This window comes from Phocoena sinus, chromosome 13 (assembly GCF_008692025.1).
Source record: "Phocoena sinus isolate mPhoSin1 chromosome 13, mPhoSin1.pri, whole genome shotgun sequence".
NCBI lineage: Eukaryota > Metazoa > Chordata > Mammalia > Artiodactyla > Phocoenidae > Phocoena > Phocoena sinus.
The window spans coordinates 950,881-968,633 of NC_045775.1; the positions used below are offsets into that span (position 1 = coordinate 950,881).

Genomic DNA, 17,753 nt, shown 5'->3' on the forward strand with positions numbered 1-17,753 from the left:
AGGTGCACCCCAAGGTATGGAGAGACAGAGGTGGCAGCGTCCTGAAAGCAACCCTCCACCCTCCCACCTCCGTCAGCCCTGATGCAGCTGACCAAGCTGTTAGGTATAAAATATCAACAATGCTCGCTGGGAAGAGGGGCTCGGATGGCCTTGAACCAGCAGAAGACGCCACTGGGACTCTGTTTTGGATTTAACAAAGAGTATGGCGGGTCTCTTCCTCAAATTTTATATTTTGCGGGACTGTGTCTAGTACAGGTGAGTGTTTTTGGAGTTTTAGAGGGTTACCTTTACTAACGAAGGTGATGGGCAGCTGGGTAACTCATCGTTGTTAAATCATATTTGGGGGCTAATTTAAGGGTTGTGGGTGATCCTTGCTGACGGTGTGGAAGGAACAATGGTGACGGTGCTCCCAGGGCACCGATCACACTGCGAGTGGCCCCCGGAACCCCAGATGGGAGGTGCTGAGAAAGACACAGCGTCTTCCTGGGAACTGAACCATCAGACAAAGCTGACCACCTGGACACCTCTCAAACCTCTGTGTCCTGCAGACCCGGGAAGGCAGGGGAGTGAAGGGACCGCGGGTGGGGACGTGGTAACCGGAAGCAGCCTGTGAGCCCTCGTGACACCAGATCTGGAAAAACCCGTAAAGGACGTTCTTGGCTCAAGTGGGAACTTTGGGACGCGGACGCGTGTTACGTAATGACGATGTCATATCTAGAGGGATAACCGTGGCAGTGAGGACGTCCCTGTTCTGGGGAGACGCCTGCGTGTGACGTGACCTTGGGGGAGAGGGCGGGGTGACCGCTGGTGTGGCAGAGTGGCTTCCAGACAGGCTCCGCACAGGCGCCTCCTGAGCTGCTCGCATCTGCTCTCAGGGGCCTCGGAGTAGAGAACGAAACCTCCGAACACGTTACAGTGAAAGCATCCGGCGTTGGGCAGAAACGTTCCCGGGGGTCCCGCGGGGCCCCAGACAGCAGGCACTTCCGGACTCCAGTGAAGATGCACACCCGGTTAGAGACCCGTCGTGCCACAAATGTGGTAACACCTTTTTTATTTAGAGTAAGATGTGTTAACATCCAGCATGACAAAATTTGTACAAAGTTCACAATTTAAAAATGAATATCACTGCAACTTGTGATTCCACACATTTATAGCAAAATTAAAGTGTCAACAAACCCATGCCGTGTAGTACAAAAATAAATCAAACTTCAGTTCCACAGAGAGCACGATAAATATCTATACAAAATTCTGTCTTAATAAATGATTACTTAAATTAACTTAGAAGTGAATATGAACAGTAAGTTATAATAAATAAACTCTGATGACTCACAATAGTTCCATGTGAAAGGTCAGCATTCTAATATGTGACACTGTTGTGGTCCTTATATAATAGTCACGGGTAACTTTTGATCTGATATTATGTACCAACGTTAGATGAGCAGCAGACTTGTGCTTAAAACCCCTTTCCATTGTACATAGGTGAGAACAATTAGAATCCCAAACTGACACTACCTATTACTCTACCAAAAGCATCACTATATTGGCCAAGAAGCTGCAGACACGACGGGGCGGGGAGATGCATGTGCCAATATGAACAACGGGGGCCCCCCCGCAAGGAGGCCGGGGCCCTGGATGGGACATATGGCCGCAGGTGACGCAGAGCACCTGGCTTCAGTTCTCAAAAAGGCAATTCTGAGCAGGGCAGCTACAACTAATCACACAACAGAAAAAGGGCTCTCCAGAGAAGGGGCTGCAGAGCCCAAGTCATGACGTAATCTTTTCCCAGCTAATTATTAAAGTCCTCCTGGAAAACTGTAAGCTTTTGTACAGTGAGCAGTCTAAAGTGCCGCTGGGATGTACATATATTTATACATATATATATATACCGAGGTTGAGTATTGTATCAGAGTATTTGCTGTGAGGTCCCTGTAATCTCCCTTAGCGTCATCGGGTCAGCCGGGAGGCCTCCTCAGATTCCTCCAGGGTCAGTGTCACGAGGCTACTGACACGGGAATTGCACACCTCCGTACGGATATATAGGACAAGGTAAGTGCAAATAGTCGACTGGCACGTGTGGGGGCAATGACCCTGTAAGTCCTGTTCTGCTAAAAATATTTTTTTTTTTTATTTTTACAAAACCCATCTTTTTTTTTTTTTTTCATAACAAAATTTTAAGTACTTTTGTACTTCCTGCATAACATCAAGACATGGAAGGAAGAATGCTATTACATGTAAATTAAGTCAACGGCAATCGGAAAACACGACACACGTCGTCCCAGGGACGAGCGAGCAGGGGAGAGCGCAGCCGTGGAAAGTGGTCCTATGCAACACGTAGTGCAGTCGTCGGGTAAAACAATCAATCTCCAGGGTGCAAATGAGTCTAAGATGATCTAGTGTAAAGCAAAAAAGTGCTGAAGTATATTTAGTTACTCTCAACATCTGATTGCATTCATTCTTAGAGAAGGTCATGACAGATCAAACAAGGCTACGCAAACGTTCTACGGTCAACTGGTCTCCAGCGGACGGGACGGGACAGTGGAGCACACTCGTCCTGACTCTGAATAGGACCCGGGCTTATTCAAAGTCAGCGTGGGGTGAGGGCACTTCTCGGAGCTGCTGGCCCACGCAGGCGAGCAGACAGATCAGCCCAGTCGCTCGAGGACTCACAAATCATGGGCCTTCAACCCCGTACGTGACATCATAACAGCAACAACAACTGCAAGAATAATTCTGTTTAAGGTGGAAGGGGAAGTAAATAGTCTTAAGTGATCTTTTGAGCGTAAATGAAAACACACAGATTCTGTTAGACAGTTCAGAGGGACACGGAACTCTCGGGGAGGTAAAAGAAGTTTGTTCCAAAGGGTACTGAGAATGGAAGAGGAAGTCTTCGGGTCATCCACCTCTAATAGGCCCCTGTCTTAACTGAAGGTCCCATAGTCACACCATGTAATTAATGCTCAGGAGTTAGTTTAAAAAGTGCTGTTTAAGCTGCTTTGAATCTTCTGCCAAGTTTCCATGGCTTGGTGCTGTCTTACAATAAATTACTTATCTCATTTCTTACAGTTAATCCATATGCCATTTCCTTGGAATGCAAAAAACCTCATTTATTGCCCCACCATACACCATCCTCCTAAAACAAACAAACAAAAAAATCACATAATATTTCCAAGCATTGTTCAAAAATAAAGCATTTGTTTTTTGCGACCAATTCTTGCTATGAAACAATATGCACACGAAATGTTTTTCTTAAATTCCGTAAAATCCTCCAACGTGAGGCAAAATGATAACACCTAAAGGGTGGCTGCAGGACCACCACATGATCACTCAAAGCTGTTTTTGTTTTTTGTCCATTTCAGTTCAAAATACTAAAACATTTAATCACTAAAGGCATTAAAAAGAATTTACACTCTATTTATTTTGATCGGCTTACCTCTTCAGAAATATATATACCCTCAAATGTGCATACATTAGCAGCTATAAACGTTACATGGCATATCACACTATGTCAGCTTATATGAAAACGTACAAAAATGTGAATGTATTCCAAAACTATTCTGTAGGTACTATCTTTAAAGCAAGACATGAAATCATTATGAAGTCTTGTAAGCATAACACTGTTTCAAACAGAAATAAATATATAACACTTTCTGGTAAATTACAGCAGCAAAGAACAAGAGGCATCCTTTTTTTAAGCAAGATTCCATCACTACAGCAGCTGTTCAGACCTGAATTCCTCTCACAGCCTGCTTTATATTTTCCAGTAGAGCTTTATTTTCTGGACTCTGATAACGATCTTGATTTGTATACATGTCCGTCAAAGTAGTCACGTATGCATCAAAATTTTGTTCATTGATTGGATCCTACGAGATATTAAATAGTAGTTCATATGCAACTTTTACTTTCTAAATAGGATATTCACATCAGCATAAAATAGTATCATAGCATATCGCCACTGTCCTTAGCATAGTTAAAAGGCCTTTTCAGAGAGGCTTAATCTTAGGGGATCTACTGGTTCAGCCCCGCCAGAGTCTCTAGCAATCAACGTTATGGTTTGGGGGAGGTAACCGCAAATATCCAAAGTTCGAAGAACGGTGAAAATAGAAAAGAAAAAGACATCTACTCTGGGATGCGCACCGCACGAGGCCTCCGGTGGCTGCTCCGCGCGGTCAGTCACTTACCATGTGCGGGAGCTGGATGTTGGCGAGACTGTGGATCAGGGACTGGCTCAGGTTGGCGAGTTCGTGCAGGAGGGACTCGTTCTGCTGCTCGATCACTTTGTTCTCCTCCTCGATGGTCTTCAGGCTGCTCTCCATGGTGGTGATCTGAAACGCACAGATGCGTGGGACATGTAACACGAGCCGGCCTGGGGAGCAAGCGCCCGGTCCCACAGGGAGAGGCCTCAGCTCCCGAGGCAGAGGAAGAACCTCTCTGCTTAAATCGGGAGGCTGCCACGTGAAGCGTAGGTCATTTTCAGGGTCATTGTCTTGTGTGCGTTGAGTCATCACACTTGAGCACATGGCAACTGGACTCTAAGGGCTTGTCTTTCCGAAAGGGGATTCACGCGTTAGCGTGGGCTTGACTCCTGGGCTGTGTTGACTTTCACTCAATGTTTTAAAAAGTTCTGCCTGTCCTTGTGCATAGAGGATCACATGAGGACTGTGTCCTCGTCCCGCCCTGGCCTTTCCGCTGGCCTGATGGGATTCTTTATCTGGATTAGTCTCTTATGCACTGTGGCGACTAATACATCTTCTTTTTAGCCTGAACTTAATTCTGCACAGGTAAGTCTTGAAATATTGATTTATCTGTGAGGCACGTCACTGCCCTCTCCTCGGGGTCGAGGCAGGTGTCTCTACCGGCATGTATGACATCTCTGCAACCCTCCATCGGATAAAGGTCTACCGTGGCTTCCTGGGCAGCTCTTCCTTCCTCTAATATTCCAGAGAGATTTTAACAGTTGCCGTGGCACCTTCTGGCCTCCACCTGCCACCAGACAACCAGCACTTACTACACGGCCAGGCAGGAGGGCTGCCCCCATCTGCGTGGGCTGCAGGGACACAGTCGTGGAAGCGAATAGGCAGCTTGGATGCTGTAGTCAAGGCTGGTTACACGGGTACGGGGGCTCCTGGCAGCCACAGAGCGTGTGCCGGGCTCTGTGGGTCCCCCGCACCTGTGTAGCTTGGCAGCCGCAGGTCAGCATCACAGGGGATGCGTAGAAACAAGACAGAGTTGCCGGACGTGCACCGAGCTCACCGCCTTAGCGCCTTCACGCTGTAACCACCGGCTGCCCCCAGTCACCTGAATCTCTGCTTCATAAGCTCTAAACTCCGATGTCTCAGGTAGGGTTTCCCCGCTCACAGCCAGGGGGAGGGCAGGGCACGCGGCTGGTTCTGTGCCCCCGGCCCTGGCTCAGGGTCCTCCGCCTGGGGATGGGGACCTTCTTCCTCTCCCTGCCACTGGCAGCGTGTCCTCCGACTATGTGTCTGAGGGACATCTCGTTTCCTGCAGTGCAGGGAGGAGGCCGCTAGGATGGTGTGTGCCTGCTTGTACGAAAGCTAGACCTGGCTCAGGATAAAGATAAGATTTATAAGAGACAAACATAGAGCTCAGCAATCACTGATTGGATGATATGAAAAAAGTATACAATTCTTCATACTGTTCTGAGCATTTTGTTTTATATTTTTATTGTTTTGGCCATGTTGTGCGCCTTGTGGGATCTTAGCTCCCCAACCAGGGATCGAGCCCCTGCCCCCTGCAGTGGAAGCGCAGAGTCCTAACTACTGGACCACCAGGGAAGGCCCCAGTTCTGAGCATTTTCGATGGAGAGGCCATGAACTCTGTCCAGGCTCTGGACCTGGGACCCTGCGAGGACCCTGGTCTCCCTCAGTTTCTGCAGTTGTAAAATGAGAGAGGTGCGGGTCAGACTGACCATTCAGTGCCTTTGAAGCAGCAGAATCAGAAGCTATTTTCACACTGAAGGCTCACTGGAGCCCTCAGGTAACACAGGTAAGAGTTGGGCTCTGACAGCTGGGGCTTGGGCTCCGGGGCTATCAGGCGCGGTGACCGTCGCTCCCTAACTATCCCAGCGGCCGTGCTACGGGGCTTCTGGGGGCCATGCATGTGTCCTGTGTGGACGGGGTGTGCGGCCTGGAGAGCTCTGTCTTCACCTCCAGTCGCTGGACAAAACGCAGCAGCACGGTCCTCTCCCTCCCGGTGTCACTGACCCGGCTGGAGGTGAGGGGTACCAGAAAGCCCAGTGGCACGGCCTCCACCCTTCCTGCTGTGGTTTTGGATTAAAGGTAAGGAAAACCCTTGCCTGTCTCAGGCACACCTTTGGCTGCAGCACAGCCGGAGGTGAGGCCGTGGTCAGCAGGTGGGCTGGTGTCCGAACAAGTGGACAGAACGGTCAGGCAGAGAACCTCAGCCTCACATCCGCCCGAGGGCACGAAAGGGTAGCCCTGGAGTCCCTGTGGTGACCCTGGTGGGGGCATAGCTGGAGGGCTCCCCTCCCTGGAGAGGCTGTGCCCGCGGGGACGGGGACCAGCAGGGACCTGTCCTTGCCCGCTAAGCCCATGGGCAAGAATCCCAGTAAGTCTGTGATGCCCCGAGGGGATGGCTGGGGTTGGGCAGGTCCAGGCCACAGAGGGCGTGGGTTCGAACAGGACAGGAATCCCTGGCCTCACTTGTGAGTGGCTGCAGTGCTTCCCCATTCCCAGAGCCGGGGCGGGGAAGGCCTGTGGAGGGGCAAACTGGGTGCGCTGGGCCCACGGCTCTGCGGCCCTGGCTGAGCAGTCAGGTGCAGCGGGAGTTGTGGACACTTACCATGTGGACCGCTGTGGGCACCTGGGCTATAGGACCAAAGCCCCTGGGATGGGGCATCTGGTAGGTGCTCAATAAAGGCTCCACCCCTCCCCTCCGGGCAGGCTTGTGAGGCCACGGATAGCAGCGGCCCCCGGGAACCCAAGGAACAAGCTCCCTGTTCCTGTTTACCGCGTGATGACCTTAGGGCCTTTGCATCCCGGGGGGAAAGAGCTCGCCCGCTGCAGGAGCAGCGCTCCTCGGGACCGTCTACTCATAACCACGTGTCATTAAAAATACCAACACAAGAGGGAAAACTAGCCGGCCGGCGGCCCCTCTGTCACAGCAAGTTTTGCCACTGAAATGATCTCAGCAGGACACTGAGAAAAAAGGTGAATAAGTAAAGGGAAAACCGGGCAAGGAAACAGGAAATGGCGGCAGCCCTCGGCTCCGCGGCGTCAGCGCAGGCGGCGGCTCGATTGAGGCCTCAGAAACTGTTACCTGAGTCCGGAGCTTGATCATGTCGGCTTCCATCTGGGAGTTGGATTCGTTCAGCTCCTTGATTTCCTCATCCAGCTGCTTGATCTCCTCATCGTTCTCTACGCCTGAAAGGGCGGAGGGGAGGGGCTTAGAGACGCTGCACCTGGGAACACTACAGGTAGAACCTGGCGGTGTCGCTCTTTCTAGATTTGGAACCGAATTTGCTGGGAGAGGATACTCGTGAATTAAAAACTAGAGTCACAGTTTGTGTGCCTTCTATCCCCACTGCCACCCTCCTTACAATTAAGGCACCTAAAAACAGAAAAAAATCAACTGGGGGGACTCAGGCCCCCCAAACTGAAAGGCTCCGTCTCCCTGGGACGATTAACCAGAGCCTCAGGGTGTGACACCCCCCCCCCCCCCCCACGACTCCAGCCGAAACCATCTCGTCCTGGACGTGGATTTACGCAGTGCAGCCTGTGAATTGTCTCCTGTGTTTATTCCCTGTCTCTGTCTGCACCTCTGTCTTGCTCCCTCTTTCTTTCTCCCCCATCAGTCTGGGAAGGAGCCTGCTGACATATCTGAAAATGAGGCCAACAGGGTCCCTGCCCTCCGCAAGCCTAGATTTTGGGTAGGAAAACTGATAACAGACCGGTAACCAAAAACCCAACTCGGTGGGTGCTGAGGTAGCTGTCCCCTGTGGGAGGATGAGGGAGCAGTGACAGACTTCAGGCGGGTGGTCACAGAGGCTCTCTGAATATTGACAGCTAACTAATAAACACGTCCCCCCATCTGAATGGCCAGGGCGTGAAGCTTGGCTGGGCCGCGTCCTGCAGGAGGGGGGCTGTGCAGCCACCAGCGGGGCCCTGGCTGGGCTGCAGGGGCAATTGTCAGGGTTTACAAGGGGCGTTTTCAAGGCCAGCTCGCCTGGCTGGCTGCTGGCCACCTGGCCTCGCCAGTGTCAGAAAGATCCCGATACTTCTGGTGTTTGACACTGGTATCCCACGGCTGAGCGTCCCTAGGGGACGAGCAGGAACCCGGCAAGTGAAGCTACAGGACGACCACACCTGTCCCTCGCACGGCACCTGGGGGAACTTGGGGGGCCGCTGTCCAGCTCTGTAGAGAGAGGGGTCCAGTCCGCCTGGGACGGAAGGCCCCAGACAACTTGGAATGCTGCAGACCCTCCACGGAGGGTTCCTCGCCTCCCAGGAGTCGAGAAGACAAAGCAAAGAGAGACTGGGGGTCTGAGTCTCAGCTGCTGTTTTTAGCGAAATGGAAAAAAAAAAAAAAAAAAAAAAGATCCTCAAGAGTAAAGCATCTTCCTGCGAAGAATCGCATTTCTCCCACGGCGTTATGTCTCCTCATAAAAGCAGCAGGAGGGGCGTGTCATCGTGCTCAGTTTAATTTCCCCTTTAATAATCCTCCTTCTGAATCGTTTCTCCCCACGGACCTGTCTTAGGTGTGAAGCGAGGCTCACGGACGAGCTGGTCTTGAGCACCTGCTCAAGTCTTCCCTCTTCCCCCTGCTGTGCTCCCACCGTCACCCAGGGGGACGGGGGGTGACCTTAACCAGAGTGATGGCTCTCTCGTCCATGACCCCTGATCAGCGTCTTAGGTCCTCAAGGTGCTTCTCTGCCAGCGTCTTACAAGGTCCAGAACATCAACAACAAAGTCTTCCTTTTTATCAAATGTACCCTGGAAAGCAGGTCATAAAGGATATAATAACAAATACTGCTAGGAATGAAACGAGGTTCACCCTTTCTCGGGTGGAGGCCGCTATTCCCCCACGTTTTATATGTGACCAGGTCTTTATGGCAATCTCTCAAAATTAGGGCTTAGGATTGACTGAGTCAGGGTATATAAAAAACCTGGCACACGGGAGGTCTCCATCAAGGCTGTGGCCAACGTAATTATTCTTCCGTAGTTGAAGTTCAGGTATAGCTCAAGATAAGAATGCATAAAAATAATCACGATAAATGCATAAAAATCCTGACTTGTAAAACAACTAAACCATGAGGCAGTTTATCATTTAACGAGGATTCGCCACACATTCCTCTAAATTGCTGGGCTTCCAACCACACGGAGAACATCTCTTGTGAAAACTGAATCCTTGGGCTGTGAGGGTCGTCAGATTTTCCAAGTGAATTTCTGTTATGATTTCTGGACAAGTTCTTCATGTCATAGTTCTTCAGCTTTTCAGATTTGAACAGTTTAAAACTTTCTCTTTTCCCGGGTGTGTTTTGCAGTTTCTGTTGAGGACCAGCCGTGTGAAGAGAGGGTCATCGCATTTTCCTAAGAGGCCCAGAGGATGTCCCTCGGTTCTCGGACCCTGAGGTGCAGCTGCCTTTTAAGGTTTCCCGAGCTTTGCTTGCATTCAGGCTCTCTTTGAAGCCACCGTTACCGGTTCGAATGTTCTGCCGAACGGGCGCTTGCTGAGAGAGGGGCCGCGTCTCCACAAGGCCCCTCAGGCAATGGCTCTGGGCCTCTCTGTAGTGTGAGAATACATTGTGCAAAGGAAACGCGTCGGTTAATACAGGAGCAGTCTTCTCTCACGTATTAAATAAAATGTCTCATTTTTACTTGCATGTGACACTGGAAGTGTCAGAGAGCAGACGTGATTGCGTGTCACGGAGGTACCTCCTGCCAGAGTCTGTATGTGAGGCTGGGGCAGCTCTTCCTGGGGAGCTACCCCCGGTACACCCCCAGAGCTATTTGATCAAGAGGTCTGATTCTGGATAATCGCGGTAGGAAGGGTGAAAAATGTGCTACGCAACTTCCTGTTTCCAACACCGAGATTTCACGTTTCCCTTGAGAAGTGAGTGGAGTTGTAAGCAAAACAATCCATTTCAGGGTTGGCGGTTTGCAGATCACTGCCCTATTATAAAACCCAGAGAACGGTGGGAGAGAATAGCACGCCTCGAATTTCCAATTAAACCCCCTTAATTCACTTGTCAGGAGCACCCCATCGGCGGTACCTAATATACAGCGAAGCGTGTAAAATACACCGTCACGTCAGCATCTTTGTCTTGAGGCTAGATTCCAGCAAACTTAGAAGAATTTTGATAAAATTATGAGACAAGAATGTGGTCTTTCTGGAATATAGGTGAAATCTTGGGAGCCCATTTCACTGGTTTGAATTTTCATGAAAGAGTTTCCAACAATTATTATGTTCTGTTTAACTTTTGTGGAAAACCAACGTCTAAGCAGGGGACAGAGATCACGGTCCTGGGAGATTTCCTGAAGTCTGGTGGCATTGCTTTCCTTTCCTTTCCTTTTCTTTTTTTTGTTTTTACATCTTTCCTGGATTATAATTGCTTTACAATGTTGTGTTAGTTTCTGCTGTACAACAAAGCGAATCAGCTATACGTGTACATACATCCCCATATCTCCTCCCTCTTGCGTCTCCCTCCCACCCTCCCTATCCTACCCCTCTAGGTCGTCACAAAGCACCGAGCTGGAAGCATTTCTGAACTGCCTTGATGAGAGGTTTTAGAGGTCTGGGGTTTAGAGCCGGGTTTTGAAACACGACAGACCTGGAATCTGAATCCATATCTTGCTACTTAAGGGTCCTGTGGTGAGTACTTTCCTTAATTCCTAGAAACCTCAAATCCCTCCATTTAAAAAGGTCCCTATCTGTCACAGTGGCTGTAAGAAATAAGCTAACTGTATAAGATACCTGAGCTATAGCGAGACTCGCCAAACAGGGGCCAAAGAAAAATGTTAAGTGCCGTGTTGTCTGAGCAGCCCGACAGCACCGGGGTGTCTGCAGGCCCATCTCTGCTCTGACCGGAAAGTAGCACAGATTGGTTTTGTCCTGCTGACCCAGTCCACATGAGCTGACAAACAGTTAAAAGGAAAGAAAAAATACTGTATGTGGTCTAGTGCAGCGGGCTTCGATACCTGTTGAATTAAAGAATTTTAAAAAGACACACCTCTCCCTCACAAGTCCTAAAACTGCCATCTGATGGTTTTTACTGTGACTTTAGTGGCCAAAAATGTATATATTTCTAGAAAATTGTATGTTGCAGAGTGCTTTCAGTATATTTTCATCAAAGCCTTGGACTGAGTGTTTAATTTATTTAAAAAATATCTACTGTGTAAACTAAGTGGCAAATCAGGCTTCGTTATCAAAACAGTCTGCAGGTCAGATCAACCGTCCAACAGAGGCCACCATAGACCCAATAAAGCGCTAGCCAGGGCCCCCATGGTGACCTTTCCGTCTCTAAATTTTATTCTAGGAGATGGACGGGTGGATGGATGGATGGAGGGATGAAGATGTGAGCTTTTGCCTGGATGAACTAAGGAGCACCGGCTGCAGCACCGTTTCCTCCTGAAGCTCTTGGACCTGCCCTCCTGCCCGCTGGGGGGCGCCCTCAGGAGCCCAGCATTCGTGAGTGGTTCCTCGTTAAGTGTCTGCACGTGTGTGAGTCCAGGACTCGGGAGCAGCCTTTCTTCCGTGACGGTGGGGAAGCTGGGAAGACCTGGCAGGTGACGGACAGATTCTCAGACTGTCGGATTCTAGTGAGTCACGTGGAACTCGAGGGTCTGGAATTAAAGCCATCCATGTGGACGTGCCCCCAGGTCACCCTCGAGAGCCCCAGGGCACAAGTGCCTGGCTGTGAAGCCCGCCTCTGGAGAGGGGAGAGCGCCAGGTAGGCTCATTGGCCCCTCGGTGCCACTGGGGCACGGCGGGGCCCTGGCTGCGGGTGTGCCCTCACAGGTCGCCTGGCACCGCTTTCACCTCTTCACCGCTTTGAGTTTCCTCTTCCTTCTTGGTAAAGGGGAGCGTCAGTACCCACGCTTGGGGCTGATGGGAATATAAATGAATAAGTGCATGAAATCCCCGGACAGAGCTGCAGGCAGGGGAGGGGGCCTTCCCTCAGCTCACCATCCCAGCCAGTAGATGAGAAGGGCAGAAAAACGTTATTTCTTTTCCTTCTCTCCTGAAGGCTTGGCCAAAAACTAAAACCAAAAAAGCAAAACCCCAAAGCCGCCTGCAGCCCAACTCCGGGCAGAGATGCTCACAGGCCCGGAGTGACCGTGTGCAGAGGGTCCTGGAGGAGACCCCTGGTAACTTCGCAGAGCCCCAGCTGCCCGGAGAGCTGACCGACGATGTGGAATCATTCAGGGGGAGACACAGAATAGTGAGAGTCTTTGCGGGGAAGAGATGGGAACAGACTCTTCTCTAAACTTCAGAAAGAAAAAGAAAGAGCCTTGGATTTTAGAGCCGGAAGGAAACCTCAGAGACTTTTAGATGCATGCACTCCTCCCTCTTCAGATAGACACTCGGGAGAAAAAGCCGGATCCCAGGACAGGAGCGGCCCGGCCCGAGTCAGCCCTAGGGCTCCAGGTGGTCCCTTGGCCGCGGTGCTCAGTCGCCGTTAAGAGGACACATTACACACGGAGCGTGAGTGGCCTCGGGTAAGGTCTGCACTCAGCGTGTTCAAGAGATGAGAGGGTGAGCGATGGGCTCTCCTCACACAGAGCGAGGGCCACGCCTTTGACCGTGAAGGTCGGGCACAGCTGCAGGCGCAGTGACTGCTGAGCTCCCGACCCCCAAAGAGCAGAAGTGAATTTCCCGCAGTCCTGCCCTTTGGTCAGACACACACGGGGATGAGGCCATTTATCCACGGGATGACGTGTGCTCTGGGTTTACTAGGAAGTGCCCTGATCTTGGCAGAAAAGGTGCCCCGACAGGTGAGAAGCGAGGGGACCGCCAGCCCTGGGCTCCAGCATGGACTGGGCTTGGGAAGACCTGGGTTTGCCCCTCTTCTGCTGCTTCATCTCCAGGTGACCTGGGCTTCCCCGGGTCCTCGTCTGTGGACAAGCAAGTGACCGAACCTACAGCAGGAAGAAACATTCCGAAGACTAAAGTCAGGAAGCTGAGCTCAGGTGCAGAGAGGTGGGTGGATGGCAACCCCGCAGGCGACCCCACTGACCGGGGTGGAGCTGGGAGCCGGGTGCCCAGCCTGGATGAAGGCTGGGGTTGGTTCCTCTCCCAGATGCCATGAGTCCTTTCTGGTTAACAGCTGTGACTAGCAGTTACAGAAGGAGGACTCTGAGTGTCGGATGCCCCCGTGAGAGGTGCCAGCCCGGAGGACTCCCCGCTCTCCCCGGCCGTCCCGCCCGCTGGGAAGCCTCCTCCTCTGGGTGTGCAGACCTGCCCTCTCCACTTCTCTCCCCGCTGGGTCTGCACTGTGCTCCGTCTATCCGGAGTCATGAGCTGGCGCAGACTCACATCGGTTTGCAGAAGGAGTTTTGCTTTAGCCCCGGGGACGTTGTGCGGGTGAAATGTCGGCTAAATATTTGGAAAGAGCTCAGCGCATATTGTTTTCTCTCTGGCAACGCGCCCTGCCCCTCGATGGCTGAGTGAGAAGGGACATTGGTGACCCTGGCGTCTCGGGATGGGCTCCTCACGCTGGCGGGTGAGTCTGAGAACTTCCGTCTAACTGGTGCCCGCCCCCCATCTCCAGCCCCTGAGCCGCCTTGAGCAGAGGCGGGGCTCACGGGACTTGAACCTTCAGGCGGAAGCGTCGTGGCCCTGACTGTCTTCCTGGTAAATGACCGGGGGGGGGGGGGGGGGGGGGGGGGCAGGGCGAGGCACGTCTCCTGCTGAGCCCCTCGTGCTGTCCGCACGACCGAGAATGAGTGTCCGGTGAGCCATGGAGGCCTCAGGACAGCGGCCGGGCCCCAGGCGTCTCCAGGCTAGGAGTGCATCACGGCTGGGTCCTTGTCTGCGTGCATCCTGGGTGCGGGGCAGCCCGGGAAGCGGACGGGGAGGGGTCGGCCCCATCCGCCACCCAGTCCTGGGGCCCGAGCTACCTGCGGCGGGTCCAGGTGTCCAGCACGGGGTTGACCCGCGTTTCTCGGCACTTGGTTCCTTTGAGGAGCATGGAGCTCGGGAGGCACCTTGCCAGGCTTCAGCACGTTCACTATAGGCCCCGCTCTGCCCGAGCCCCGTCCCTCACAAAGTCCCCTGAGGGGCTGGGAGAGGGAGCCTCTCACAGGCCACTCTGCTGAGGGATTACAATTGCACTGGTCTCCCGATCGCTGCAAACACTGCACTAGTGACCGCTGGACCTCAGCTCCCAGGGACACACGCGGTCACGCCCCCGCGAGCCTCTGGTGGCAGTACGGGCATCAGCGCACCAGTGCGTGTGTTTCTGTGAAAGACACGTCCTCATTTAATGGGTGTACTGATTCATTGACACTGGAGTCTCGGCCAGCAGCCTGTCTGACGCGGGTTTCCTCCCTAAGGCGTGTCACGGCCTCCTTACGCCCAGGACACCAGACGGCACCCCTGTCCTGCTCTGGGGGCCTTTTCAACAGTGGCGTCTCCAACGGGAAAACACAAAAATTCAACAAACGCAGCGCCCCACAGACTGTGAAGAGGACCCTTATTTATGGCTGAGCCACGAGGAGAAGGCAGAAAGGATGGGCCTCGCGGGAAAGTGGCCGGAGATTCAGGCTCTCCTCCCCTCCCCGTGGCCCTGAAAGCACCGCGAGCGCTGGTCTGGGGTCACAAACTGACTGTAGCGTGGACCCGGGGCCCCGAGTCCGGGCTGGGACGGGCTCCGAGGCCCGAGCCCCCCGCGTGCGCTCCGCCCGCATCTTTGCGCGCCTCCTGCGGCGGGCCAGGGAGCAGGGCTGCGCAGACAGACGGACGCCAGCTCCCGCCCCAGAGTGAGGGTCAGGGAGACAGCCATGGGCTGCGTGTGGCCCGAGGGCCCCTGACTCAGCGCCCAGCGCGGAGGGCCGTGGGGAGGCCGCCTCCCCCCACGTGGACCGGCTTTGCCCGGGCGGGAGTGACCGCTGCCCCCTCCCAAAGGGACGAGGCTATGCTGGGGCCGCGAGGACGGCCGGGCTGTGGCCGTGGCCCCGACGCGCTGGGCGCACGCGGTTACCGTTGCTGGCCCGCTGCCGGATGGTCAGCATCTGCTCTCCCGACAGCTTCGCCTTCTTCATGGCCGACGTGGCCCGCGGGCATCCCGACAAGCTGGGGACGAGACAGGAGGCGGAGTTAGTCGCAGGTTCCGGGTGGGGGGGCGGGCTTCCCGGGCCTGCAGGGAAAACTGCCGCGAGCTGCAGGTCCCTACGTCACCCGACTGGGCTGGTTGCCGACAAAGGGCCACCTGCACATGGGAAACCAGAGCGGAAGGTGGGCAGGGCCGGCTGTGCCCACAGGCTGGTGTCTGTGGATGGCGGACTTCAGGGCGGACACGCAGCACAGGGCCACAGTGTGGCCTGGGGCGAGGTCCGACCGCTGGGGCTCGGGCGGGAGGGAGATGAGCCCTCTGAGGGCCCCTGGGACTTTTAGGGAGCGCCTATCTCACTTTAACAAACTTCCTTATTGGGACGGCCCTGGCGGTCCAGTGGATAGGGCTCCTCCGTTCCACTGCAGGGGGCTCGGGTGCGATCCCTGGTCGGGGAACTAAGATCCCACACGCCGCGCTGCGTGGCCAAAAGTAAATGAAAATATAAAAAACTTCCTTATTGTGGAAAGTCTCAAACTCACAGAAGGGTTGGATTCAAAACTTAATGTCAAACGTGCAAAAGTAGAAGGGGCAGAGTGATGAGCTACCACCCAGTCTCACATCCTGACTCACCAGGGCCCCTTCCCCATAGTTATTTGGGAGAAACCCCCAAACAGAGCCTCAGCATCAGTATCTCACCTGAGGGTCTGAAACGTGTGCCAACACCCTCACCTGTCGGGGTCCACAGGCCCCCATCTGCCTCCTAGCCTCATGAATGGCCGTCTGCCCGGGTCCACGTGTGCTCTGTACCCTAAGCTGGGACCTGGTCCGGGCAGCGTCTCTGCAGGACGCCTCCTTCCCTCTTTCTTTCTTTCTGGGTCCGTGTTGAGGATGGCGATCTGAGCACCTTTCGCGGGGGCCAAGCCTGGGCCTCCGCACCCCTCGCCCCTCGCCTGGCTACGACCTCCAGGGGCCACACAGGGGGAGCCCACTGCCCCGTCGTCAGGGTCCCTCTGGCGCTTCATACGCAGGTGAAATGTAAGCCAGTGTATATTATAGTATTTTACGTATATTCAAACCACGTGTATCATTTCGTATTTCGTCTGCATTTTCAGGGCTAGACGGACCCTGTCCTCAGAGAGTGACACTTACACGGTCACTAGGCAACATCCGTGGGACATCTGCGTTTATACAGGGAGGCTGATGGGGATTTTAGCAGGTGTTTTGGGGGAGGACACCTTCGTACAACAAATGTTCTCACGAGGAAGCTCTGAGGTGCTGGTTCGAGGAGACGTTCGCGTCTGGCAACCGTGCAGGACTCTCCCCGAGAGGCCGAGTGACCGCCGTGCGCACTGCTCTTCCCAGAACCTCACCGGGCCCTGCACTCGCTCACGGAGCTTCTAGATTTACAGGGGAAGGGGCAGTGGGACGTCACCCCAGAGGGTGACACAGCGTCCGTTAGTGGTCGTTGGGGCCATCATCCCTGGGGCCTGTTGCTCAGAGGCAGCACGTCGCCAGGCGTGCCCAGGGGCTCCCGGTTGCTTGTGGGTTGGAAGCTGTGCGCGGCGGGTGGCTGCCCACCCCGATTCTCCTACCTGAACAGAAGTGGGAGAGGGGGCTACAGGACAGAGTGAGGGTGGAAAGTAACGAGAAGGAAGCCCAGCCGCGCGGAAGCCAGCGGAGTGAGGGACTCGGGTGTCTCCACGCGTCCATCACCGGCTGGTGGGGCCCAAACCCGGGTGTGCGGCAGCAGGATGGCCTGGAAACAGTTTCAGACACAGACTCCTGGACCCACGTTGGGGGTCAGAACCAGATTTCGGTCTCCAGTTGCTTCTCCTAGCTTCCGGTTAACTGAAATGCCAGCCGAGAACGACAAATAACGGTGTCCTTCAGCCAGAGCCGGGAACTAAGTTAGGAGACACAGACAGGCCCGCAGAAGGATGTGTTCTGTGCAAACACGCCTGCACCGTGTTCCTCCCATTCCGATCCAGTGACTGCATCCCAGCCTGGGTCAAATTTGGAAGTGTCCGAAGCAGGCCGGGCACCGGTGCCGGGTGGCGGGTGCCAGGCGAGGGCGCAGTGCCATCTAGTGGCGGCCCGAGCCAACCGCACCGGGTGCCCTGGGTCTGCGCTGGGCCAGGATCTCAGGGCAAAGTCCCCTGCCCGAGTCCTGCCAGGGGGCGACCCCGGGGGGATCTCGGTGTGGTGAGAGGAGAGTCCTGAAGCGGAGACCCAGCGGCCCTTATGGAGACGCTTCTAATTAAAGCCAGGCTCCAGGTAGCAAAGAGTTAACCCGTGTCTGCCCCAGCACCCACCTCTGGGGCCCCAGACGTCTGGCCCAGGCTCCACCAGGAATTTCTGGGAGGCTCCGGGCAGACACTGCCCAGGGCTTCAGAAAGGGACAGAGGAGACATCCCCCCGAGTGCACTTCCTTCAGGAGAACATCAGCCCTGAAAATAGCTCAATAAGTAAAAATTTCTGGGAGGGGAGTGGTTAGAAAGACTCG

General features: G+C 53.9%; 1 protein-coding gene across 3 annotated transcripts in view; it reads right to left on the reverse strand.

Moving 5' to 3' along the window:
- Positions 1-3,719: 3,719 nt before the first annotated feature.
- MYT1L (myelin transcription factor 1 like) overlaps positions 3,720-17,753 on the reverse strand; it is a 136,866-nt gene continuing 122,832 nt past the window's right edge. For 2 of the 3 annotated variants that reach the window (XM_032652890.1, XM_032652889.1), the window contains exons 18-21: positions 15,179-15,270; positions 7,297-7,400; positions 4,179-4,322; positions 3,720-3,860 (exon numbers count right to left, since the gene is read on the reverse strand). In XM_032652890.1, the coding sequence (XP_032508781.1) occupies positions 3,720-3,860; positions 4,179-4,322; positions 7,297-7,400; positions 15,179-15,270 (481 nt within the window). Of the gene's footprint in view, positions 3,861-4,166; positions 4,323-7,290; positions 7,401-15,178; positions 15,271-17,753 lie in introns of those variants that run through there. The other variant, XM_032652891.1, reaches the window with a different exon arrangement.